The sequence below is a fragment of the Melozone crissalis genome, unplaced genomic scaffold (genome assembly GCF_028551555.1).
Source record: "Melozone crissalis strain CALT ecotype California unplaced genomic scaffold, PUWL_Pcris_2 ptg000019l_1, whole genome shotgun sequence".
NCBI lineage: Eukaryota > Metazoa > Chordata > Aves > Passeriformes > Passerellidae > Melozone > Melozone crissalis.
Window position 1 is genome coordinate 19,672,188 of NW_026535797.1, and position 26,774 is coordinate 19,698,961.

Here is a 26,774-nt window from a genome sequence, read left to right on the forward strand (position 1 = left end):
AAATAATGAGCTGATCACTCTAAATTGAAAATGAGCTTATTCAGAGGAAGGAACCTTCTAGTAACCATGACTTTGCAGTATCCTCAGTATTTTGTGTACATGAATTCCATGGCATGCCCTTATTCTGGTGTGATTGTCAGTCTTGACATGGCCTTTATATAAAGCTTTGTGAAAGACAAATTTTAATAACTGCAAATTTTACAAATAGCAAGGTTATTAACATCAGTGTGTAGTTATAAAATGTGCGACAGGAAGACTGAAGACGTATTTAAGGAGTTTACTATGTCAGCAACCAAAATGAGATGTCCGAGTTTAGCACAAGACTAAGCTTAATATTAAAATATCAAAGAAAGGGTTCTTACTATTGCTTGTTTCTTTGGTGCTGTTGATGGTTTCTGGGCTGGGTTTGACAACTTCCTTCTCTTGTTGATGTATGTTACTCAGCACTTTGGCCTGGCAATGTGCCTCAGTGCTATCTATCACTGTCAGCAATGCTTCCAGAGACAGCAGATGGACAGTATACAGCTGTCCAGAAACTGGAAAGGCATTCTGGGAAATAACATGCAAGTATTAGTCAACTTTCACGTCTCTCTCACCATAACAGGGCAAGTAAGTTTTCCCCCACAACTTGGGGAAGGCAAAAAACTAGAACAGAACACCCTAAGCTGTCTAGCTTGTATTTAATAGTTTATTTGCTCTGATATTATTAAAGCATCATGACTATTTTTCTTCTCTTTTGCTTCCCAATGTTCAATGCCCTTCCCCATCTCCCCAGCTCACACCCCCAGACCCTTTGAGTGCTCCCACTGTTCAGCTGTGCCCAGAGTCACCGGCTGCCCCTCCCTGCCCCTGCCCGGGTTCAGCACCTTGGAGAGCAGCTTGGTGAGCTCCTCGAACAGGTTGGCACAGTAGTAGTCGCAGTCATAGTTAATGTACAGCTCAGTCACAAAGCTGGGAATCCTCCACAGCTGAACAATGGCTTCCAAAGCCATCTCCTTCATTTCATAGGGCATCTTTGGGTTTTCCACAGCAATTATTTCCATCAGCTTCTTGATATACATCTGGCAGAAACACAGGGCAGCTCAGTTTAAGGAAAGAAAAAAAAGCAGGACAGTGAACAGCTTTGAGGACTGCAGAGGGAGATTTAAGGTTCACCTTCCCCCATAACATTCCATCTTTAATGATGGCTCATTCTGAAGGAGGCTGTAAAAAGGTTTCAAACAGTTCTACTGGATCTACAGTTCTAAAAATACAGTCTGAAGGCAGGCAGCATAGTGCACCAGTCTCCAAGAGATTTGATTTTCCAACAGAAAAAGGCCTACACAGCCTACCCACAACACTGAGTAATTTATGCAAACATAATTTGACACTTAGACTCTATTTTACTGTTCAGATGTATGCATTTAACTGAAGGCCAGCAAACTATTATGAGGCACCCAGTGATATCAAAAACCTCACCTCCAGCTGGAATTTCAGATGTTCTCTCATGCTCTCAAAGAGAAGAAAGCACACCCTGAGGGAGGCTGCATACAGATTGAGCCGTTCAACACTCAGTAGCTGAAGAAGAAACAAAAAACCCTTTAAGAACTACAAAGGCAAGTCATTATGTGCTGTAAGTAGCAGTACTAGGGCACGGCAGGCATTGCCTTCAACCAGCCAAAGCTTCACACACTGCCCCCCACATCAATGACATTTTAAAAAACAATCCCTTGTTCAACCTCCTGGTCCCACTGTTTCTAGTGAGGATGAATATACTTAATTCTCATTTGTGTGTGGTAACATTTTACCTACTACAACTTGGTTCTTTTGTCAAGTCCACAGAGACTCTTAATGGTGAAGTAACTTGGGAGAAGACCTGCCTCTGAGATGATCCCACTGCAATTAATAGCTTGCTATCCCTTAAAAGTTCTGCCTACTACTAAGCTGGTAACTTGCATTCATAATTACCACAAAACCAATTATGTCAAAACACAGTGTTATCCCACAGTAACAGTTCATTCAAATCACACTCATCCTTCTTGGCCCTGGTCTGCAGAAAAAGAAAATAGCATGACAACCTCTCTGGCTCTGCAACAGCGCCATTTGGTGCAATTCAGAACTCTCATTGCAGTGCAGGAGAGAGCTTGCATGCAGACCGGCCAAAGCTCATCATACTGAATTTCAATACACTCTGTGAGGGACATTCCTATCTGACTCCCCAGTGCCACGTTCCACGGGAGCACAAGCCAGACTCACTTGAAAGAGGTGCCGGCACAACTCCTCCTTGACGAGCCCCAGCAGGGACTGGCAGTTTGCGATGGGTGCAGACTCCAGGGCCACGGTCAGCAGCTGCAGCCCCATGTGGATCATCACCTCCGAGTTATGGCGGTCGTGAGGGTTGGTGAGCGAGATGAGGAAGCGGAACAGTTCTCTGATACATGGCAACCCATATGGGACCAGAGCTGCTCCTGAAGAAAAAGGAGAGATTAGCAATCTAAATTTGCTTTTTGCAGGTGCCTAGCAAGTGCTAAAAATTTAATTGGTACAGACCCACTAAGGAACAGGAGCTTATCAGCCTCTTAGCAGGAAGTGAAATAGAACAGTGGAAATGAAGCAGGGCTTCAGCAGCATTGCCCACCTCTCACCTTCTTTTTGGGAAGATTGAGTAAAACGCACTCCCCGGGGGTTTACATAGTCCATGTCATGAACTGAGGCAGAGTCAGAATGTTCTGCTACAGATGTGCACTCCTCTAGGACTTCGGGGATAGACTCGACAGAAGCTGACTGGACCTTCTCCTCCCTCAGACTTTCGTTCTTCATTGAAATGTCATTTGAGAATGAAAGAAGCAAAAGAAGAGTTAAGCACTAGACAAGTGAAAAGAAGGTCTCATTTGTTTGCAGGTAATCTGTAACTATTAAAACAACACAGGCCACTAATGGAAGAGTACCATAAAAACAAAATTTAAGAGAAAAGAGAGCCTCTACCTAAGCTGCAATCCTCTTTACCCTTCCACTTACATCAAGTTCTTATCTGCTTTATATAACTCTGGGTTGTGAGACTATGGACTTTACCTCAAAAATACTTCCATAACCTATCAGTTTTTACTCCCTCTGAGGTGAAAAATTTTGCTCATTTTTTTAAAATGCTACACAACTTCATCACACTACTTTTGTTTAAGTCTTCCTAGCATTTTTACCATTCAAAACATCTGCAGCTCTGAAAGGTCCTCTGTGGCTCTATGATCTTCTCAATATCATTACTGTTGTGGGGAGAAGTGATCATGCTGGTAGTTGGAACTTTTCTTTGCAAATTATATTCATGTACCTGGAGTTCAGGCTGGTTTTGACTTTCAGTGACTTTGGCCTCATTTGAAGGTGTTCCTGCATTAAGTCCCAAAGAAGCGACTTGGTCCAAATCTGTCAGGTCTTCCTTGGATGTAGTCTGTGAGGACAATTCCAGCCCACTGTCTGTAACAGGGCTGACCGCTGATGAAACATTTTCTGAGCTCCCAGAGGAGCTGGGAGAAGGCCCATCTATGAAAGCAACTCCACTTGCTGATGAGAAACAGAAGCAAAATGATTAGTATTGCTCTGTCCCTCAACACAAATTCATACATTAAACATAGCAACAACAAATTCTCTCATTGCTACTTCATACTACAAATAATCTCAGCAACACACTAATGTGAGAACATAGATAAACTAAGACATCTCTTTCTAGGTATTAATGAATTCAATAGATGAACATTGGAGGTATTAGCAGTTCTCCAAATTTAACACAATAATTGGGGTCTAACTGGCTCAGCAAATTAGCTAACTTATATACTTAGATAAAGGGTGCAGAGCATTTACATAAGAAGGAATCTGGAAAGTCTAAAAGGTGTACTTTACTCTTTAATACAATGACACAACCACTTTAAACACTTGCATCAAGAATTAATCATTCCTTCAGAACGAGAATTTTGGCTTGATTCTAAAGCAGGACCGATATCTTTAATTCTTCCTAAACAAATGAAGTTGCATTACAATTCAAATGGATCTGAAATACGAGCAGTGAAGAATTTCTACCAAATTCTGTCTCTAAGTATGAGACAGTGCTCCAAGAATCTAAGTGTTCCTTATGGAATCACAGAATCAATTAAGTTAGAAAAGACCTCTGAGATCATCGAGTCCAACCTATGACCCTCCACCACCACCATGTCAGCTAAACCATGGCACTGAGTGCCACATCCAGTCTTTCCTTAAACACCTCTAGGTGACTGCATCACCTCCCTGGGCAATCTATTTCAATGTTTAATCACCCCTTCTGTGAAGAAATTCTTCCTAATGTCCAAGCTAGGTCTCGCCTGGAGCAGCTTAGGACTATGCCCCCTTGTGCTGTCACTAGTTGCCCTTGGCTCTCCTCTTGTCAGTGCTCCTGTTCTCAGTCTCTTCTATCTGCTGCATCCTTCAACTCCTCTGCACCACATGGCTGACCTTAACCTCAGCCACTTCTCCAGGTGTCCATTCTCTTTTGTCCAAACTGCCCCTACGAGGCATGCTGAAGGCACAGAAATGCTGTTCAGTTATGTGCAGGGCCATGCCTTTCTCATCAATATGTATTCCATGTCCTGAAAACTTTCTCCTGGACCTGAAAAGCTATGATATGTCTTATTGCTACAGTAACTGAGAACTATTTTTAAAAGAATTCATGCAAAATAATATATTAGGAGAAATTAAATAAAGATACATTCAAAAAAGCTCTAGCATAGATGCTGTCTGGTCTCTTGAAAAAAATTTCAACTTACCTGTAGTATTAGTAGCATTGCCTGCTGATGGCTCTGTCCCAGGAGAGACCTTAGTTACATGTCGAGGAGGCCTAGGTGATCTCTTCTGCTTTTTCCATTTTGATGATTCACTCATTCCTCCAGCTCTCATTTTCAACTGAAAACCAATAATCATTAGTATCAGTGCTGCAAAAACCACATAGCATAATGGATTACACAAGCCAACTCACAAAGGCTACCTCAGAAACTTTAAAGTCTGGCAGTAGCACTTAAATATATCACACAAATTAATCAGCACCTCAAAATCATGCAAACTACCCCTTGACTCCCCACATATTAGCCAACAGTCCACACCTAAATCAGGGACAATTAACTCAGTGACTCTGCTATAATATATACTTAACAGTTCAATTGTCACAACACTCCCTATTCCCTATCAATACCTCCCAACTTTAAATTAGGAAAAAGAATTCTCTTGGACCTACACATTTCAAACCTCTCTGCTTTTACCAAAGCTCCTAGACTTCTAAAGGGCATCGATTAAAGTATCTAAGTAAGCATTAGTCAAGTTTGACATGAAGCTAAAATGTCACCATCTATATATCAAGCTGGAAATGCAGCATGAGCATGCTGCAGCTCTGTCACTGACCTCTTGCCTCAATTCACTCTTCATCTTTGTAGCAATGCCATGCTCACTATTAAGAAGTATTTCTAACACTTCACTTGCTACTGGTGCATGTTACATTGCAAATGCTACCTTAGCAATTTAGAAACAAACCTCATTCTCCTTTCACCTGCCTTCTGTCATTACTTCTCTCCTAAACCTAACCTTAACTCTTGATATCTTTGTTGACCAAGATTCTTCTTCTAGTTTGTACACAGAACTTTGATTGGGAAAAGAAGAACAAAACCAGGAGCAGGGTAGACTGTGTGGCACTTGCTGCACAGCACTGCTATTTCAGGCATGCAGAAATTCTCTAGAACTCCAGAAAAACAGTATGATATTTAGTCACATGGCCAATGGCCCTGGCCAGCATGAAGACCAGTTGCGACATAAGTTCCTCCAAGTGCAGGATTGCATGTACTCTTGCATTTAGTAGCTGCAGGCAGCTTTTCTGATGCTGCCACCCCCTCGGTCTGAGTGCAAATTAAGCACTGAACAGGTATCTTGCATGTTGTGGAAACCATTCAGCAAGTTTCAATACCAGGCCCTATTCAGTATTCCTCTTTGTAAATTTATGACAATTAAATTTTATTTTGGGCTAAAATATTCCTTATTTCTTATATCTCTAGATCGGATTTAGCTTATGTAGAAGACAGCTATATTCCTTAGTCTCTTCCATTTTCTGCAATTTAACTCCATCTAGCTACTACTACTCTTAAAAGCCAATAAATCTTCTAGGTTCTACTACTGTTCTTCCTTCTCTTTCCATTTTCCTGGTAGAATTCTAACTCCCTGTATATGGCCTCAGCCTGTATTTCTTCCCATTTAAACAAAGCTTGTCAAAATGTTATATCCCACTGCAGTAAACCATTTGTGTAACTTCTCTTCACACCACAAGTTTTATTTGTTTGATGACTAATCCCCAGGTTTTAGCTATGCTACAGTTTCCTTGAGTGTGCTGATTAATAGGTTCAGAATTACTTTGCTCCTTGTTATTTCTTTCAAAGATTGCAGCAAGAATCTTCTAAATCACAGCTTCTGGCAAATACTTATAGGACAAGCACACAGCTAAAACCAAATTTTGCAGATGTCAAAATGTTTTACAATGCTTATGGATCACAAACCTTTCATGTCAAAATTATCAGCTTTCTCACCTTTCCTATTTATTCTTACTTCATAGGGCTATATAAAATATGTGTTATTTTTGATTCTTGCCAATTTCTAAAACCTGAGTCTTAAATACTACCAACAGCTGCAATTATTAAAGGCTTAAGCTACAAATTAGACAATAGTTTTACCTACCAGCTATTATAGAAACAGCTGTATTTTTTTTTCTCATTTTTCAGTAACTTATACAGTAAGATCTGAAGACTAGTGGTTCATTGTACCTAACTACTTTCATTAGGAAGGAAATCTGGAAGCATTATATGTTAAATCAAAAAGTCTGTTTCACACAATTTCAAAACAGACATCACTTGAGCTACTAAGGCCAGTTAGCATTATTTGCCAGGTTAAAAATTACTTGCAGCAGGATGCAAAATTGATATCAGCAAAACAGAGCTGAGATACTGATACAGGCTAAGCATGTACCATTCCTGAGAAACACCTAACAGTTTAAACATTCTATCAGACAATGCAACCTCACAACTTAATTACTGTTTCTAATCTCCCCTTTCATACAACACCAAATACCACCTCAATTCAACACTAGCCCTTTCAAAAAGCATTTTTCCCCAGACACAAAATCTACCCTCTGTGATTGTCCTGTGTTCTGTTTCAACTTCCCAGGTTGCATCTCGAGGGCCATAAGATACAGGCCCATCTGTAATCATTTCAATGAACCTGTGCCATCCTTCAGAGACTGAGTCACAACAGCTTCACATGGATGGGAAACAGTGTAGTCAGGCAAGCAAAAAGACTTACTTGATTTTTAAAGATTCCAAAACATTTAATCAGACTATAAATCATTTAGACCAGAATCTAAGTTTATTTGACCTTTTTAGGTGTTTTATTTTTTTTTGTTATGGTGTTTTTTGGGATTTTGGTTGGTGTGGTTTTTTGTGGGTTTCATTTTTTTGTGGTTTTTGTTTTGTTTTTTAGGGTTTTTTTTTTTTTTTTTGCAGGGAATGGAGGATGGGTGGGGTGAGATGAGATTACCCAGCAGGTCTTTTTCATCTCATACCATCCAATCTCCACATTTTACAAAAACAGGTATCCTTTTATTAGAATTACCTAGATGGACTACATAGGACTATTTCCAATATAATTTTGCCCTCCCTCCTTTATATTTTGCTATCTCCTTTTGTTTCAATGCAGTAAATTATTGCACAGCTTTAAAAATTTGCAGAAGCGAACAGAAAAGCTTAATAAAAACATTTCACCAGTGTCAGGAGGCTAAATGCTGTTTTAACAAACAAACACTGACTTTGGGAATTCTAAAACAATACATGTATCAAAGGACAGCAAGTAACATCATTCCTTCTGGATTTTCTTTGAATTAAAGGTAACAATCTCACATCTCTTTGCTTTTAATGTTAGTACAAAAAATGTAAAAACACTTGTACAGTTTGCCTTTAACTAAAGGAACTATTTCTAAATTTTGTTTTCACCTTCAATTTCAAGACATTTCACAGTTTCTCTAGAAAGCTTCATGGTATGTTAACACACTGATATTTTAAACCTAACATTGCCTTTTTGATTAAATGCAGCAGTTAAATGGCATTTAATAGACCATTAACGTATCCTGAATCTTACAAATTATCTAAAATTCTCATTCTCTGTTCCATGCTCAGTGATATTAGAGTTACATTAGTTTTCTAATCATCAATATCCCTGAGACTACATTAAGCTTGTATTTTTTGACAGTAAAAACCATTTGGTGTTGGTATTTAAAAAATACTCTTTAGAAATGAGAGAGGGAGCTCAGAGGTACTGTTTGTTCATCTTGAAATTCTGTACAGATTCAATTACATTTTTCTGAGTTACCTTTGAATAAAGAAATGTCCACAAAATTATAGAAGAAAAAAAATACAAGACTCCAAATGCTTCCTTTGATAGATGAGGTTTTAGAAATAAAACCCTAACTAAGGTTCAGGAAGGTGAAGAAAAATGTAAGACTACAAGATTCTTTTTAAAGGGTCCACAAGATCTCATTTTTCTACAAGCCACCTTACCTGTACTCGTTTGTTTTTCCATAAGATACTGTAAGCCTCAAGAGAAAAGGGCAGGGGCCAATGATTAGTAATTAAAGTGATTACACTAAAACATGAGCTCATTCTAATGCAGCATGGAACTGGTCAGCACACCAAGTAGCGTTCAAGACACAGAAGCATGCAGAGAGAACGCAGTCCACGGTCTGAGTCCTGGAGACACCAAGGCAATCCAGTCAGCTCATTTTCACACCTGCCTGTACTGCAACAGCTAATGAAGGTTATTTGGTGAATGCATTTATGCATCTTAGGCAACTGTGAACAAAAGCCACCCCAAAAATCTATGAAGATTCAGATTTATGTTACTCCGGACTCCCACAACAGAACCCAGTTTACCTAGAATGCTTTCTACTGCCAAGGGAAACATTTCTTACTCTTTTTTTTTTTCTGTGTAACTCTGCACAAATCTGGAGGTCTTGAGCCTCAAACTATCCTGTTCATATAACTATTTTTGTCTTAGACACAGGACAAGAGTGGCATTTCTAAATGTTCTGTTCAGCTCTGTCTGGACTAAGTAACATCAACAGAAGACAAAAATTAAAGCTACGTGAAGTTTATGAACCAACATGGAAAACTGAGAACTGCCCTAAGTCAGTTTTTCAGGGTTACTATGATTGATCCAAACCAAATAATCTGCATGCCTACAGTATTTCTTTAGAAGTATTATCTAGGGGAATTAGCAGGGACTAACACATTTTGTAAATCTGTTTGGCCCCACTGATCCCCCATTAGCATATACTGTGCTGGGACACATATTTTCAGTAGAAACATGAACAAAAGATGTTGAAAATACACAGCAATCTCCTTCAAAAAATCTTCAGAAAGCATTGAACTCTGTGGCCCTGTACCAAGTAACAAAGCTCAGAGATTCACCTTGACTAAAAAAGTGTTACGACGTGCTGGGTCAAAAGACTCCTCAGGTATATGGAGGAGCTATGTCTATAATAAAGACCAACAGGCAAGACACACAACACTTCAGAGACAAATCTACACTTTTTAAGTTTCCTTTTTTCAAGTTTTCACTGTGAAGTCTTACCCAGGCCCTCCCACTCCTTTCCCCCAGAGGATGCTGTGATGGTGTCTGAGGTGGCACTCACCAAGACAGTGAATGCTGCAGTAAAACAAGGGTCTCTGCCTCCCAAGCCTGCCCCATCTGCAGCCACAACACTGCAAAGCAACCACGGCATGCACTGTCTCCAAAAGCCATGCTGTGTCAAATGAGTGGAGGGACATTTGCTGCACACACCGTAACTATTCTCTCAGGTGGTGTTTACAAGAGAAGGAAGAGGGGAGTAAGGTAAGAAGGGAGAAGGGAGAGAGCAACCTTCAGGTTCTTAAAGATCAATACCCTCTCTAACTGGTTCAGGGCTTTGGGCTGTTCCCCACTACTTAGCTCCAGTTTGTTGAGGAGACCTGAAGAAATCTGTGAAAGATAGGCAAATGCATGGTTTAAACAAAGCAAAATAAACCCAAAGAGAAGAATAACCTGGCAGAGTGCAAGGCTGCAGGGCACACTCCTGGCATGCACAGCAAAGAGACAGTACAGGGTAACTGCACAGAGCAGACACAAGACAGAGCATCACTTAACCGAGCTGAGAGCAGCCATCACTTGGGAAGGGCAGCCTTCCTCAGTTCAGTCACCCTCCCTTCACACCTGTACACAGACCAACAAAGCCTGGCTCCTGCAGGACGTGAATCTGATCTCTTTTAGCTTTCTGTGCACCAGCCTACCATCATCACAAATCCTGTGAGTTCTCCACAGCAAGGGAAACAAGCACTCAGTGGTTTACCATACAAGAAGTAAAGCCCTAAGTCTTACTAGGTTTCAGACTCCTACAACCAAGCATTCAGTCTCTCAAAACACTTCTATAATGGCTCTGAAATGTATGCTTACACTATGCTGCCCCTTTTCTCAACTTATTGAAATACAAACAGAGTGGAAGCTATAAGCTAAATATTCAGTGTTAAGTTGAAAGGTGGTTATTTCTTCTCTAGCACTTTTCCCCATTCTGTTGCTCTCAACAGCAGAATCAAACAACCTTTATTGACATTCTTCATATGGAATATAAAGAATATAGAAGTATATATGGAGTTCCTCAATGGGCCCTCTCCTCAATAAGAAATTACTACATTAATAATCATATAAGGTCACATAATGTTATTTGAAATACAGATTCCAGCTACTAAAAACCTCACTGTATTTATCAAGATGGCGGTGTTGAACAAATCCAGAAGTTCTACCCTCAGAAAACTGTACATTTAGGAAAAGAGAGATAAAGAAAAGTCTACTTTGATTTGGCTGCTAATAGAGATGGCACTGATCATGTGAACTAAGGTGCTCACCACAGAATGCTGTCCCTTCTATAAGTCACCAAAGTTTTTTCTACAAAAGCCCATTTCATGCTTTCATGCTGTTTCACCAGCCTCAAAAATTTTCCCTTCCACACAGGAGGAACTGGACAAAAGTATATCCCAAGAGCTCAGTATTGGACCTGTAGTGAATGAAGAATGATTAAAAGAAGCTGGAGAGAGAGCAGAAGACAGCAGATAACCAGACAATGACACCATGAGGTCCCAGAACTTGCTGGGGTTTTCTAGCCCACAGCACTGATGGCTGTTCCCAGAATCCAGACTGTCTCACTTAGGCAGCAGTATCATTAAAATGACTTGTCACTAGGCTATCTGGACTTAATCCCATAGAATTAATGAACCTATGTCCATTTATGTGGTTAAACATGCTCTTTCAGTGAACTGGGACTTGTGGAAACGAAGAAATACAAATGTGAAAACAAACAAAATAGAAATGAGCGCAAGCCAAAGACAGGAGCAGAACAGTCAACACAGAGCTGGGTCTTACCTTCTTCATGTTCGTTCCCATGTAGCTTTTAGGCTCTTCTTTAAACTGAGGCAACCTGAAATACAAAGAGCAAGCCAAAATACATAAGCTTATATGGATTAACAAGAAGGGGAAAGAAACAGGCTGGTCTTTCCAGTTATGCTGCAGATACTAACTCCCACAGGTTTACCACAGGTATATGAGCCTCTTTGTGAAGAAACCCAAATTAGGTTTTCTTCACAAAGAGAGACTCTACTAATTTCTTTTCCTGCCAAAATCTGCCAAGGGAAAGAACTCACACAAGTATAGATGAGAGGTGCTTTGCACACTATTACTGCTAATGGCTGTTTTTCTATATTGATTTTTCTGCCATGTAAAGACCATTTATTTTCCTTCAGTGTATGCTTTCAGCAGTGGACTATTTACATTTGTTCAAAACAGGTTTCTGTAATGCTGCTAGAAACAGCTGCTGAATCAGTGTCATCCACACCAGGACTCTTGCAGTGTACATGTTATTTATTACTAGTCATGGCAATTCTTCTCTTTGAATTTGTAGAAACCCCAGCAGTTATCCTGTGTTCAGCATCATATAAACACAACTGTGGAGGGCAGCAGACGCACATTAAGCTGAATCTTTGGAGATAAGCAGTTCTCATCTCAGAATGAGAAAGGCTGCTCTCACCTGTGCTACCAAACGACAGCACATACAGCTCTACAATTGCACACACCCTGCTCTCTCTTCTTTACTGTTTCTTTACTACAGTTCTGTCTTTACTTGATGAGGATGTAAAAGCCTTAGAGCACAGCTTTGGCTGTTTCGTTTTTGGGAAAGCAAGACGGCCAAAGCACCCTTGCAGTTGCTGCCTCTACTTTGCATCTCTATCCCAATGTCCACAGGCACAGATGGTGATGGTGTCTCTGAGCCTTACCAAGAAGGACAGAGGAGACGATTACAGAGTGAGTAATGAAAAAGCACCAAGTAAAATTCACATATGAATTTGGAGAAAAAGTAATTTGGTTTCTCCTCTTTGAGGAGACTGATTCTGCCTTTGCCCAACATTTATCTAGTGCATGATGCAGGACACACAGAGGAGAAGAAAACTGAGATCTCATTGGAACTGTGTGACAATGGGAAAAAAAATATGATGCAACTGTGTTTCATAAACTGTCCAAAATATTTTTCTACTAAAAGTATATATGTACCTGTAAAAGTTTCCTTTTTACAATACCCAGGGAAAGTCTATGATTACTTCACTATTTGGAGAAACAGTTTTTAAGTTAATTAACTTACTTGAGTTTTGAAGAAGTCATCTTAATTACCTGAAGGGCGCTGAAAAGGGCAGAATGTTTGTGCAAGACACACGATTTCAAGTGTTATAGATGTTCTTTGATGTGTGAGGTCAAAGCTCTCAGCTAGAAATCAGTGTGTGGGTATTCAACACCATTTCTATTCTCTCTGCTAAAGAGAGCTATATTTTTTTAGAGCACCTTTTTTCCAGTGAAGTTTGCATTCTCTGTCCTGAAACTGGTTCTCTATCCTAAAGCTCTTCATTACTTGGCTGTCCATCTCTCCTCAAAGGACACCCTAAACCAGGCAACCTTCCCTACCTCTGTCTCCCTGCAGTCTGACAGGGTCAGCCCTAGAGAAAAGTGCCAAATCCTTCATCCCCTTCCACCTCTAAATAATGACCATTTTGGATGATTTTTCTGAGGGCCCTTAAGTGGAAGTGTGGAATCTTTCTGTCCTTAGAGGGCCATCTCGGCAATGCTGAGGCAAACACAAGCAGGTTTACCTTGTGAAGAGCAGCTGCACCATGTCGACCAGAGTGTGCTCTGCAGATTTTCTCAATAACTCTGCGAAGACAAAAACAAATAACACAGGTGTCATTACTCAGTGTGATATTATCAAGAGGCTTCTTCAAGCAGACTCCCCTCCGAGTCTTGTTTACAGAGATTACGGCAAATTTATTAAAACCAGCTCCAACCCCGCGTTACTGCAAACGGTCACGGCATCACACGGTGGCGCTACACAGCTGGGGAACAGAGCAGTCCAAACTCGTACAGCGAACACCCAGCAAATCTTCCATGAAGTTGTAGAAAGACACAATAATATAAAGCTCAGCAGCTTTCCATGGATGCATGCTCTACAACAGCACTAGTTAACGCTGAGGAAACCCGATCGGTTTCTTGGCGGCAGAAGGATGAGCAAACCTACCACTGAGCCTCATTTCGAAGCATATGCGGAAACAGGACTGCATGATCTCACACACCGACTCATTGGTGAGGTGGGCTCCCACTGGGGTGAGCAGCAACGTCCTCAACACCTGCGAAGAACAGCACCCACATGTACCACTCTGCAATGATACTTGCATGCATTCCCAAGAGGAGGCTGGTCTCCTCAAGAAAGACTGCCATGAGCAGAAAACCTAAGAAGGCTTCTCCTGGAGTAATTTCAAACTGAATACTGTGTTCAAGAAGCCAGTCAGGAGACAAGAATTATCTGACCTACTTCTAAAAGGGGTCTGATACACTGCATGCTACCCAATATTAAAATTCAGGAACTAGATATCTGCTCAGAAGTAACAGACCAAAGAGGTATACAGTCCATAGTTTAGACTCCACAAAAAACTTCTCAAAAATAAGTCTGAGAGCTCCATATTCTTAATTAACTCCCCCAACACAGACCATGCAGAAGGTAGGATTACCAACACAACCACATTATCAAGTCCATAATTTTAAAATAATTTAATTTAAGCTTTTAACTATTTTCATTTGGAAAGCTTTTACCACAGGTATATGAGCCATTTGTTTAAAAATAAAGTCTGTCACTAAGCTCCTGCAGAGTCAAAACATTGCTTCCTCCTCTTCATCTCTATGTAACAGGATATGTTCCACAACAGGCAGCAACCATTATGGTAATTACCATTTCTCTCATCTTACCTGTAGGATTTTCATCAAGACAACCTCATCGCTTGCATGATCTGTGCCCACAAATCGAGCATGGGTGACAGCATCTGCCATGTTCTCCATCCCCTCCGCTGTGCCCTCATGGCTGGGATCTGAGTAACAGAGTAAGAGACGTGTCACAGAACAGCCATCTACAGTCTACCACCTCTGTGGGGAGACATCTACATGGAGACATTGTGTATTCAGCTTTCTCAATTTATGTGACTTGCACTGAGTTAACCTGACAAGAACATAACTCACCTCCCACTAATAGAAAGGCTTTATAACTGGGAGCTTTCAGAAAGATGTATCAAGAATCTACTTACATTTGCAAAAAAAAATATAACTTAACAAAGAAAATAATTACAATTTCGTTGTTACCGGTTCTCTATGTTTTACAAGTTAACTTCTAAGACTGTGTCTTGTTCCCTACAATACAGCACAATCAGCTATTAAATGCATTCAGATTCTCCTTGGGAATAAAGAATAAACAGCTCTTAAACATAGGGGACCTAAAATTTACTCTCATGAGAAGAAAATGCCAAACAGGTTCCACTAAATTGAGGAAGGAAAATTGTCTCTTGTTCTACATCCTTCTCAAGGAACGAGAACCGGGAAGGAACAGACCAGCAGCTTTCCCCAGAGAAAACAGCAGACAGACACAATCACAGTTTAGATATCAGAGTTGCAGGCCTCCCACTCCAATCATTCATCAAGGCTCCTTCTCTCCATTTCAATCTTTTGCAGCTACAAACAATGGTGCAGTTGAGAGAATGTTTAGGATGAGAATTGTTGCCAGTAACTGTATCTCATGCTACATTACAGCGGCTTCAGAAAAGCTGCCTCTGGCTTTGATTTCATTCTCACTTAGACAATATGGCACTGGGCAAGAATCTTGATACCCTTCTACCTAAACAGTCATTAGGAAAGAAAGGAGACAACCTAAACATTGCTTAATACCTCATTAATTGGCAATGGGGCCTCTTGAACTCCAGCAACAATGATGCTGACAGAGCAACCAAGCAAGACCTTGTAAGCTTTGCAGAGAAGCTTTGCAGATTCCCTCTTTGACTCCAGTAACATTCACATCTAGGAAGGGCTATAAGCCCTTGGTGTTAAAGAAAGCTGCCCTTATTGTGGTCCAGAGACAGCAGCCCTCTACCACACTCCTATCCTGAGTGGCTGCAGGGTAAGAAATTTCTCATAGCTGCATAAAACTGAAATGGCACCAGTGCACTTTAGAATCACAAAAATCAGCATAGGAGCAGCACTTTGCCATTGCCATCTCTTACACATACCTTTTAAGAACAGAGCTGGCTTACTTTTGACATTGTTCACACACACACACAGAAATCTTGCACAGTTTAGAGCGAGTTCCTCTCCTGGTTTGCCAAACGAACTTCACTGAGCTTTTAAGAAGGCTGTTCTAAAACCAATCGGTCACTTTTCACTCAGTTTTCACACAACAGAATACAAAACTGGAAGCATTAGGTAAGAGGTCTGGCTGTCAAAAGCATACCTTCAATAATGGCTTATAATCCAGTGAGAAGCTACTACTCTTCTACCAGAGGCAATAAAATCAGTCACAGGTTGGTCAGTCATGCACTCTTATTCATGGAGGTAATAGCATAGATCACCAAAGGTGATGTAGGCTCATTCTGAATTGCCTTAATTAAATTAGGCAAAGACCAGTGGTGTTACAATGCCAGCACCTACATGAACATTACTGTTAACCAACCTCAACAACCACAGTGGAAAGCAGCCCAGTGGGAATCAAGACAAAAAAGCAACTTGCAGCAGAAAAGTCTCCCACAGGCAGCACACAGAGATTCACTTCATTGTCACCTTTTCCAGGAGATGTGAGTTACTCTGGTCTTAGAGATCTATTTAATCATAGTTATGGATAAACAGTCTGTGTGAAAAGGAAATGCAAGCAAGTTGTGCACATGCTTCTTTAACAGATCTGTGAGTACTGCTTCGCTGTTCTAGCCCCTACCTTCAACACCTCTCTCCCAACACACATCACGCCTGACTACTTCAGTTCTGGCTCCCTGGAACAGCACTACAAATTCAGGTCAATTTATAAAGCCTCTTGAGTTCAATTAAAAGCACAGATACTTGTACTTTGCAGAAACAAGATACAGACAAAAATCTTTGTTCCCTTGTGAGAAAACAGTACAGAAAGATGTATCGATGCCTGCTCAGAATCACTAACAAGAAGTTTGAGTGAGCACAATAACAGTTTGAAAATTGCCATCTACAATGCAAAGATCTAGACACCCCATCTAGATACACACATTTCATACCAGGTGCAGTCTTACAACAGGTGGGCAAAAGAACAAAGAGAAATCAGAAAATCCAGGCTCTGAACCAGAGGGAATTCAGGAAAGCCAGAAGCCTGCTCAGTAACACCTTTAATGGAACTAAAATAAATCACCAAGGAGACAGAAAAAGTGGAGGGGAGAACAAGCCTTAAACTACTTAAACAGCAAATCCTCTCACTGGAAGCTGAGCAACAGCTACTTTCTTACAGATATGTAGTTTCCAGGAACATCAGGGAAAACTAACTTTAGAAATGGAGTCAAAAGCTGCTGTGGACAATGAAAAGAGCACATACTTTTTCTAAGGGAAATCCAGAAAAACCTAATTCTGAAATCTAGCGACTAGTCTTCCTATAGCTAAGGTTTAAGCTCATCCAGCAGGCTGACAGTTCACTAGCTACTGCAAAACTGCTGAGCAAGGAAAAAACTAATCTGAGGGATACAAATCAATAGTATTACCACACAGTTTTCTAGCACTTTAAAAGTTATTGTGTAATTTATCAATGAAAACTCTTGTAGAAGAAATACTTAGAGCAGAAGATAATCACTGTAATGCTAACTATTCCTGCTAAAACAGACACATGGTGAATATCAAGTAATTTTATCTAACTGAGCTGTGATTGCACACTATATCATTAGTGAATTTGCAATTCAAACTACCAGAGATCAGAAGTCTTAAACTCTACTCAGGAATTATTCTTTTCTAACTGGTTTTAAAATGTACCCCTGAGAAATACTGCCCTAAAAAGGAGACAGGTAACCACCTGACACATTAAAGAATAAAAAAGCAATAAAGACTGCACAAAGATTAGCAATGAAATACTTTGAAAATGGGAAGAGAAAGCCATTTTAAACAAAGATATTTATCAGAGGAGTTTGGCCCTTTCAGTGCACCCTGGTTTTCAACCCAGTGTGAACAGCAAAAACCAGCCACTCAGACAACAGACATGGCTAATGTCACTTTTTTTAAAAGTGCTGGCTTCACCTGTCATTATGCAGCCCCAAAACACACTATATTATCTGCCACACTGCAATTTGCCTACCATGGTTATGCCACCTTTCTTCACTCTTGCTCTGTATAGTTTGAGACAGATTTGTACATCAAGAACAGTTTTAAGCATTTCCTATGTTTAGGAAAGCAGTCTTTAGACTACTTTTAGTCTCATATTACAAAACGAAATTATAATACCAAAAAGCTTTCATTTAACAACACAACCTAGCCAGATGTTCAGCCAGCACCACTAATCCCAGCCTAACTGGTATCTGGAGCAGCACAAAGGACAAGGCTGCTCTGAATGTCACCTGAAGCAACAACGAAGGTCTTGAATTACAGGTTCTGCCCCAGAAAAAAAGCCAGGCAGAGAGTCTTCCACTGCCTACTACAAAGACACACAATCACCAACAGCTACAGGGATCCACTCTTGTTGGAGTGACCCAATTAATATTCTAAACAACAGGTAGCTAGAGAAAGGCTATAAATTCTAAACTCCATTTTTTCCTGTTTCTGCCTCAAATCAAGCATTTGTAGCCAGTTGCCTGCGCAGACATTGCCTGGACATGTGATATAGATCATAAAAGCCCAGAAGAAGAGTCCATCCCTAACTGTAATGCTGAAAGTCATATATTTTGCATTATTGCTTAATTCTTCAGGGGGACATGTTTTACAGGCTTAATTTTAAAATTTTTTTTATTGTCCTAAAAACTTCTGTCATTATTGCATCATTCTAGTTATATTATTGTACTTAATTCTATCAAACACTACCCACTAACTGAAGTCTTCATACACTAGATTTCCATCTAACACCTCAATCTTTTTTCCTGCAAGTCTCTATTTTTGCTCATTTTAGTTTTGTGTCTTTCCTGCAAAAGTGATTTGCATGGACATAAAGCCCCTTTCTTTCCCTAACTGCCTTCAGGCTGTCTCTAAAGAACTAAATATTTAAAACAACCAAAAATTCAAAGTGTTCCTTTACAATGTAAAGGAGAAAAAGAACTGAGAGATCTGAACTCAGGGGGAAGGAAGACTAATAAAATTATTTTCCTTAAGTGAGACTATATATAAACAAACATGGATAACAGGTTTTGGAATTCACAGAGGTATGATCGCAAATTACTAACAGAACTTACAGAGAAAAATCGAGTACCACTAACAGGGTGACACATTGATGGCAGACAGAAAGCCAGCTAGTGAGATACAAGCCAGCTGAGCCACGGGAACTGACCACATGCACATTATTAGTCTTTCACAGCTACAAAGAAAAATGTGCAAATTTGAAAGTTTGATCAGCAGCAAAATACAGTCTCTGCAATGACAATTGTGGAAAGTGAAGAGTACTGGCACACCACTGCACAAGGTCTGGGACCGGGCAAAAAATCATCCTCACTCTAGAGCAGAAATATTAGTCCACAAAACTAAATAAATCCTACTGTGTTTCTACATGTTGCAACATTGTAATCTAAGATGGTATACTTCCCTCCCTAGCCCTTTTGCTTGGAGGGCATTAAAAGGCAGCTGGTGACCAGCACAGTCCTGCAGCAGGCCCTAAGCACACACAGCAGTCAGGGCAGAGCAGAGGCTTTGGCTCTGTCTCCAGACACAGCTGTAGGACCATGAAAGATCAGCCATCAAGATATTAAGAAACTGCAGATGCTGATTTCCCCAGTGTTAATGACAATTTTCTTATTTCCCTAATCTCCATATTAAGACGGCAAGCATGTATCCTGGCCAAAGACACAGCTCACAGAGATGCATTTGGCTGGCATTTTGGTAAATCCCACCAAGTCACATAACATACCTATTAGTGCATATGAGAGGAACTTATTCACAGAGGTGAGTGCCAATCCAGTTATGGGGCCTGTAGTGTCTTCAGAACGGATTACTTCCAGAAAAGGCCGAAGAAAGACATTCGGTTCAATTTCAGATAGCTCTGTAAAATAAAAATAATTTTAAAATGACAATTAGACTTGATTTATTAGAATTCATTTTCTCTTTAAGAATACACATTTTTCATCTCAGAGGGAAAGAAGCCTGCTCTAGGTTAGTTTCAGAAGGCTAGTGGGAAGGTCAGGGTTGCTTTTACATGTACACACACACAAACACACACACAGGTGTATGTGTATAATTTAAATGCAATGCTTTGTAAAGTTCATTTTCTTGCAATCTTCAAAACAGCTTTCTGGAGCCTTCTAAAATCTGATTGTAGGAACACTCTGTAAATGCCACAGAGGCCACTGCTGCCTAAATTTATGCTTTAACTCATTGGCAGATGTAGCTTCATTTCCCTGTTACCCTTGGAACTGTGGGAACCCTTGAACTCTACAGACCCTGTCCCACCTTCTGCCACCCCTGCAATATCCTACTACAGATAAAACTCCACACTAATCACATGCAAAGTACAAATGTACAACCAGGTTCACTGGACCTCTTGCAGCTCCTTGCCTGAATACAAACTGCATTTCTACAACACTAAATGTTTGCTTGGCAAAGACAGGAAAACCTCACAAGATACCCTAACTTAAAAACTCTTCTGTCTTGCTCTCAAAATAACTGTATAAGCCTCTCAACCAAACAATTAAAAAGGGCACTCTTCTCCTTGCTGTTTTGGCCAGCAAGGACCCATTCTAAAACTGCAGTACAAGAAGGCACTGAGCTATTCAGCTGGAGAAAAAACAACTAACAAGCTTCCTGAACTTTCCAAGATGATCAAGAGATGCTTTGGGAATGGAAAAGAAATACAGAAGAAAATAACCAGAACTAGGGAAATTGACCAAGAAAAACAAACAAAAAACCAAAACAAAACAAAAACCAAGCCCAACCAAATAAAGCAGAAGGAATCAAGATAAGAGGAGCCCTGAGGGGGATTTAGGAGAAAAAGCATTAAAAACAGGTGAAGGTAACCACAAGACAGCTAGTACATAGGCACAGAGGCTTTAAAAGTAACTTGAATAATTTTGAGACCAGAAATATTTAAGTACAACACTTGGCTCAACTTGCTGAAACATACTTTTTATTCCTAATAAAAGATACAAGTCTAATGGCTAATCGTGTCACAGGATCACTGGCATTTATACCCTTAATAAAATAATCAAATATTGAACTTATCTGTCATATGAGCTTCTTTGAGACAGGGAGAAAAAAAGACTGCAATTCCTGAATCCTTCGACAAGCTGCTGCTTTTCTCTCTACCAATTTTCTAGCAAGAGACATTTCTCAGTGTTTTAACTAGAAAATACAGGATGGTTCTCTACTTAAGTAAGCAGTTTCAGCTCTGGGGGGAAAAAACAACCAAACAAAAAACCCATCTGAAAACCCACCAAATCTGCAAGCATGACTTCAGCCAAGGGTATTACAAGAGGAAACACTGAATAACTATCCACAAAGAGAAAAAAATTTCACAAGGGACTCCTTAAAGCAGCCTTCCTTTGAAATCTACTCAAAGCCAGGAAAAAATTATATTAAAACATTACTTAGACTTAAATGAAGAACCTGGTCTGCTTTGGGGAACCAGCTGGAAAGCACTTCCCATTTTTTCACACAGGTCCTTTCAACAAAATTTCAGAGAAGCAAGTGGAGACCAGCATCAGCACAACACTCAGTAATGCTCAGCTAGCTTAAAGCAGTGCACAGAAGTGGAGAAGATGGGAAAGAGTGTCTTAAGTAATGTATCAAAAAGCCAACTCTTCAGGCTGGCAATTTTAATGAGGACACAATTCCTTTGAGAGCACAGTGCTTTCCTTCATTCTTTCCATGGATTATTTGCACTTAGACACACATGTCTATAATGATATTTAATCAACTAATTCATGTTTAAGCACCTAACTCCCATTTCAGCAATCCCATCCAGCCATTCTGGCACTTCAGCAAACAAACTGCATCAGACCTCTGGCGTCCATTTTCTCCTGAAGTGCAGGAGCAGGTCCCTCTCGGACGAGTTTTCTTATTGTTAGCACACTGTTGGCACATTCCTCATCTAAAACGCTCACATAAGCTGCTTTCTCTGGCAGTTCAACTCTTCACTCCTGAATGACTCTTATCAGGATCGGCTATGTGTTCCGAATCAGAGTAAATGAACAAGAAAAAATTGTTTATGACAAGTTATTTCAACATCATTTGTCCCGAGGACAGGCAACTGCAACCCAAACCACATGACCTGGACTCCTCTTATGCAGCAGCTGTTGGCCTTTGACGCCCAGCCTTCAGAAAGGCTGTCTGAGCTCTATCCCACGCACTCTCCAGCGAGGCGAGCCCAGACAACAGCAATGCTCTGAGCATGCAGCACTGTGTTCCCTGCTTGCAAACTGAGCTGCACAATGAACAGACGTTCTCTTTTCTTAAGGTGAGAGAAAGACAAAGATAACACTGTAACAGAGCAGAAATCCAGCTTTCCGGACTCTTGCCTTGGGGCTCAATCAGTTCATGCCACAGAAAATTAAAGTATCAGCAAGTGCTTCCTGGGTCATCCTCAAAACCACTTTCTGCAAACACTGCCATTCTGGCCTACATGACATGCACTTTATTCTCAGTTCACTCAACAAACACCAAAAACATTTTGTCTTTTCACTCAAAGGATGAGAAGCCCCTGCAATCTGGACCAGCAAGTCAGATTGAATATGTCCCAAGAAAAAAGGACAAAAAGGTACTTGCCTTTTAAAACAATCATAAAGCATGGAGTGGCCACACTTTCTGGATTTTCATAAACATTTTAACTGCTGAAATAAGTACTGGCTTAATTTCAGCTAGGTCAAAACGCAGGATTGCAGGGAAATGAGAAGTTATTTTGAGTTAATCCTGTGATTATCAGCTATTTAATTTAAAAGTTAACAAATCTAGCAAACAGAATTATAGTAACTTGTTCCTCTAAAAATCTTCAGAGCTTGAATTTGCTTTACATAGAGTCCCTAGGTAACAGGCACAGAACAGTATATGCATACTGGTTCTAGGTGCCCTGGCAAAACTACAACCACAGCAGCTCTACAGCTGATAAACAGAGGAGCACGTTTTTCACCACTCCAAAAACAAATTCTCCAGACTGACTGGAACACATGCCACTCTGCACCTGAGCTAAAAGACACCCTGACTTCCAGCTAGCAAATTCACGCCAACTCTGACATTTAACCCCAGACAATAACTGCCAATTAATGTTGGATGGCAAGTGCAAAAAAGCTACGTTATAAATGAACCACACTCATTTGTTCCTGAGTGTATGTTCTGCTCCACACAGCCCTGGTACAGGCAGTGTTTCAAGTGAAAAGAATCCTCTGCCACCTCTCCCTCACAAGGGGGTCTTAGTTGCTCTCATTTTGTTTTTCTTGCAATACCTAGACCAGCCCTTGCAACATAGTGCAGTTGGTAGCACATTTGTACATATTTTCTGATCTGAAAGGAGAACAGATTGCCACCTATACAGTCTGTATAGTGCAGCTAGTGTTATGAGAGAAAGCTTTAGTTTTTTTTCCTGAAAATAATGCCAATGTCCACTAAACTTCATAAACAAGAGGTCATCAAAAGACACCAAATATTCTCTCCAGGTTCCCCACAGTATCATTGTCTTATCCTAATCTAAGCTCTTAATAGATAAAGAAAACAGGATTCAGCTAAGGAGCCAGAAGCTTACATCCTAGTTTCTAAAACACATAAATACTGTGGGGATTGTGCAACACAGTATACATACCCTAGGGATGTGTGGAAGCAAGCTTTGTGCATCTCTGAAATCAATACTTCATTATAATAAATGGTAACAAAAGCTTTGGAAACAATAAACACAAACACAGTCTGAAAATCAAGGATATTCCAGCCAATGAAAGAGAAGTGTGAATTAACTACAATCCTTTTCTAAGGATGTCTGTAAAATATACTCTTCAAAGCTAATGCCCTGTGAATTAAAGTGGTCATTCAGGGGCCCCAACCCACCAAACCAAGAGAGAAACAGTGCCATTCACAGCCACACATGAATGCAAAGCTGGAATTACAAATGCAGTTTGACAAGGGGAACCCAGAGATGTCAAGCCTGTTCTGTTTGCCTAATTTCATTACAATGGCACAAATGCTTTCATTTGTCACACTCCAGCTTCGTGCGTTTATCTCCCTTTCATTAAACATGACTTTAACAAATGATTGTTCCACAGTGCCAAGATCTCAAGCACCCCTCAGAACTGAGATTTTTATTTTGGGGAAGCATGACATAATGCATACTGAGCATTTGACTCTTCACATCCTTTAGTTAGGGCAACATAAACTCAACTAAAATACTGTCTTTGATGGAATTACTTATTATATTTCCCTACCAGTGAAGCAGAAGCACTGACAATGCCACCAGTGTGTGCCATGAGTTATAAGGAGTTTCATCTGATGCTGTGCTTCAAATTCAGCTGCTCTGACTGACCATTAAAATTTCCTGGGCATTTTTTCATAAGCAGAAACTTGCTAAAGTATCTTCAGCCAAAACTCCATTGTAAACTCCAGCTGTGTCTCCACTGTTCCCAAAGTGCTTTTCACCCAGCTGTAGTATTCTGTTCTAGAGTGGTATTACAGGCACAAGCTACTCACTTCAATCACAAGGAAAGCAAATGCCATCAGCACACTTATGGAACTACACAGGAGGCAAAGTCCCACGGTTTCTATTTGGATGGACTTGAAACTACAGACATGAGTACTTGCTCCACCTTGAATTTCTAACACCAGTCATGAAGACTGCTGAGTGTCTGGATATGACGTTATTTCAAAGGCTGAAGTTGTTTAATTCTGTTTTTATTTCTTAGCACTGAGGAGATAGCAGAGACAAACATCTTGACAAACTTTTTTCTGAGCTATGGTTGACACATACTGGTCAGAGGTTGCAATCAAAAGACTGCTTCAAAATAAGAACAGCTCTTAAAAGTGAGCTGAGGGGTAATTTAGCACAGTAAGGTTGAAGGTCATCAGGAGCAGACCAGCAGACCTTGCTTCAAATCCTAGACTATTTCCTTCCATCCCATGACCTGAACAACTCTAAGAAGACATGACTAATTCTGATGAAAGGCAAAAAATCAAGTAACTATATAGCAAAAGCTTCCCATCTCCAAACTGCTCTCTCATGAGTGTATCTTTAGCCACTGTGAAGAGTAATAAGGGTAATTTCAATGTTAATCCATCCTTGTTTTCATGAAAACCTTTCTCCTACTTCATAGCAGAGGATAAGCATTAGAGCACCACTTGATTTTGCCAGCACAATTCACAGTAAGATTATTTACATATGCTAGAAATAAGCAAATTCAGAACTGCTTGAATACTTTTTTATCTCCCTTACAGGAAGGCTGATTGCTCTGAGGGAAAGGAGATAGGGTAATACAGCTGATCTAAGCCTCTGATAGGTTTTGGAATATACCACTGGTTTTGTGGATTTTACAAACAGACAAAAGCTCTAAACTGTTAATGATAATTGGAATGGCATTAATTCTACTCCAGAAAACTGAACTCCCAAATGACTCTACAATGAGTCTACAATGACTTGAGATTTTATCCATTCTTGAAGCATTTTTCTCCCATGGGTGGAAGTTACTTAGCCTGAAGCTCAGTAAGCTAAACTGCTTAGAAGTTTCACAGGTAACTGAAACTTAACATCCACTTAAAAACTCCAACAAAACAAAACTATCCTATTAAAAAAAGGCAAATAAAATGAAGGTAAGCTTCACTTTTTGTCTGTTCAGAACCAAATGAAGCTGTTTCAAAAGATTCTTGTAGAAAATCACCATATCTATGACAACAGCCAGTTTTTGTGACAGACCTGCACCAGGTCTGAAGTTCAGAACCCACAGGCACTCCTCCAAGCCAATGACACTCAACTCTAAATGAAATTACTAAACCAAAATAAACCAAATCAAAAAGCAGCCATCCCATGACAAATTCATCTGCCCTTGACCAAATGCTGATAGTTATTGATCTTGCTGCATTGTGAATTAGAGCCAGGTTTCCCAAGGTTCCCTCCTAATACGGGGAAGAGAGCGTGGCCAGTCTAACAAGACAGACCAGGCTAAATGAAACCTGTGGGGAATTGCACACTGCCAAGTCCAAAGGATGGACTTAGCTGCTCATCTTACTGACAGTACAAGTTTGATGTATGTCAAGTTTAAGCACTCTTTCTCCTCTCTAAAAGAAATTGGTACATGTTGAAGAAAGAGCAATTAGATTGTGACACTCTACAGAACCCAATTCAGTCACTGGACTTGCTTCACTCTGATATTTTACACATCTTGCACAGTACCAGGCCCAAGCTAAGTAGGCAATTTAAAAGCCCAGGAGAAATTAAAACTCCTTCCCTGGTACTTTAAAGCACAGTAATTCTCCACAGTTTTGTGTGTCTACCACGCTATGAATAGAGCTCTCATTGCAAATTCACCGTGTTGTGAAAAGGAAAACTTCACTATTTCTAGGAGGCCAGAGAAAAAGATTACAGTTTTATCATCAATTAGCTGTCTGGATGTTACTCCATTCTGTTTACCCTTTCCTCAAGGGAGGCCAATGAGTGCCAAGGGGAAAAATTAAAAGGAAATTGAAGAACAACAAATCCCAAACAAGCCAAGACATTTCTTGTGTTGCCAGAGAATCAAAAATGCATCAGTGAGACAGACAAAATCCAAAGAATGAAATGAAGAAAAGCCTGATGACCCAAGAGGAAAGAATCTTTTAATGACAAAAATCTCTCTCAAAGGTTCAATGTACCTTGCTGTTATGATTTACACAAATTCTTCTATTCGACCTGAACTAATCTAGGAGACATTGTGCTTTGCCAAAACTCCCAGGTGCTACTGGCATAATATGATGGCCCAGAGCTCAAGAGCCCACATACCAGGTGACCACAGAATAAAATGGGAGACTTCAGGAAAGCAGAATGCAAAACATCACAGGGATATCAGTTTTCAACCTAGAGGAGTGGATCAGAAGCAAAAGGAAGAAGAGTCCAGTGTGCTGGCAGCCAACACAACCACTACCTTAAGACATACAAACAGTAAAAATAAAAACATTAAGTAACTTTGCCCCCCCTCACCCCTACCCCAGCAATAATTGAAGCAATCCTT

General features: G+C 40.2%; 2 protein-coding genes across 6 annotated transcripts in view; one reads left to right on the top strand and one right to left on the bottom strand.

The window, feature by feature from the left end:
* Nucleotides 1–26,774, top strand: part of PSD (pleckstrin and Sec7 domain containing) — a 178,572-nt gene that overhangs the window by 88,420 nt on the left and 63,378 nt on the right. The window lies entirely within an intron of this gene.
* GBF1 (golgi brefeldin A resistant guanine nucleotide exchange factor 1) overlaps nt 1–26,774 on the bottom strand; it is a 97,884-nt gene that overhangs the window by 22,797 nt on the left and 48,313 nt on the right. For 3 of the 5 annotated variants that reach the window (XM_054276643.1, XM_054276642.1, XM_054276645.1), the window contains exons 4-16: nt 19,517–19,648; nt 14,395–14,513; nt 13,670–13,778; nt 13,248–13,308; nt 11,476–11,530; nt 8,583–8,618; nt 4,767–4,902; nt 3,305–3,534; nt 2,625–2,793; nt 2,236–2,447; nt 1,459–1,557; nt 867–1,061; nt 363–549 (exon numbers count right to left, since the gene is read on the bottom strand). In XM_054276643.1, the coding sequence (XP_054132618.1) occupies nt 363–549; nt 867–1,061; nt 1,459–1,557; nt 2,236–2,447; nt 2,625–2,793; nt 3,305–3,534; nt 4,767–4,902; nt 8,583–8,618; nt 11,476–11,530; nt 13,248–13,308; nt 13,670–13,778; nt 14,395–14,513; nt 19,517–19,648 (1,740 nt within the window). The remainder of the gene's footprint in view (nt 1–362; nt 550–866; nt 1,062–1,458; nt 1,558–2,235; nt 2,448–2,624; nt 2,794–3,304; nt 3,535–4,766; nt 4,903–8,582; nt 8,619–11,475; nt 11,531–13,247; nt 13,309–13,669; nt 13,779–14,394; nt 14,514–19,516; nt 19,649–26,774) is intronic. The other 2 variants (XM_054276647.1, XM_054276646.1) reach the window with 1 other exon arrangement.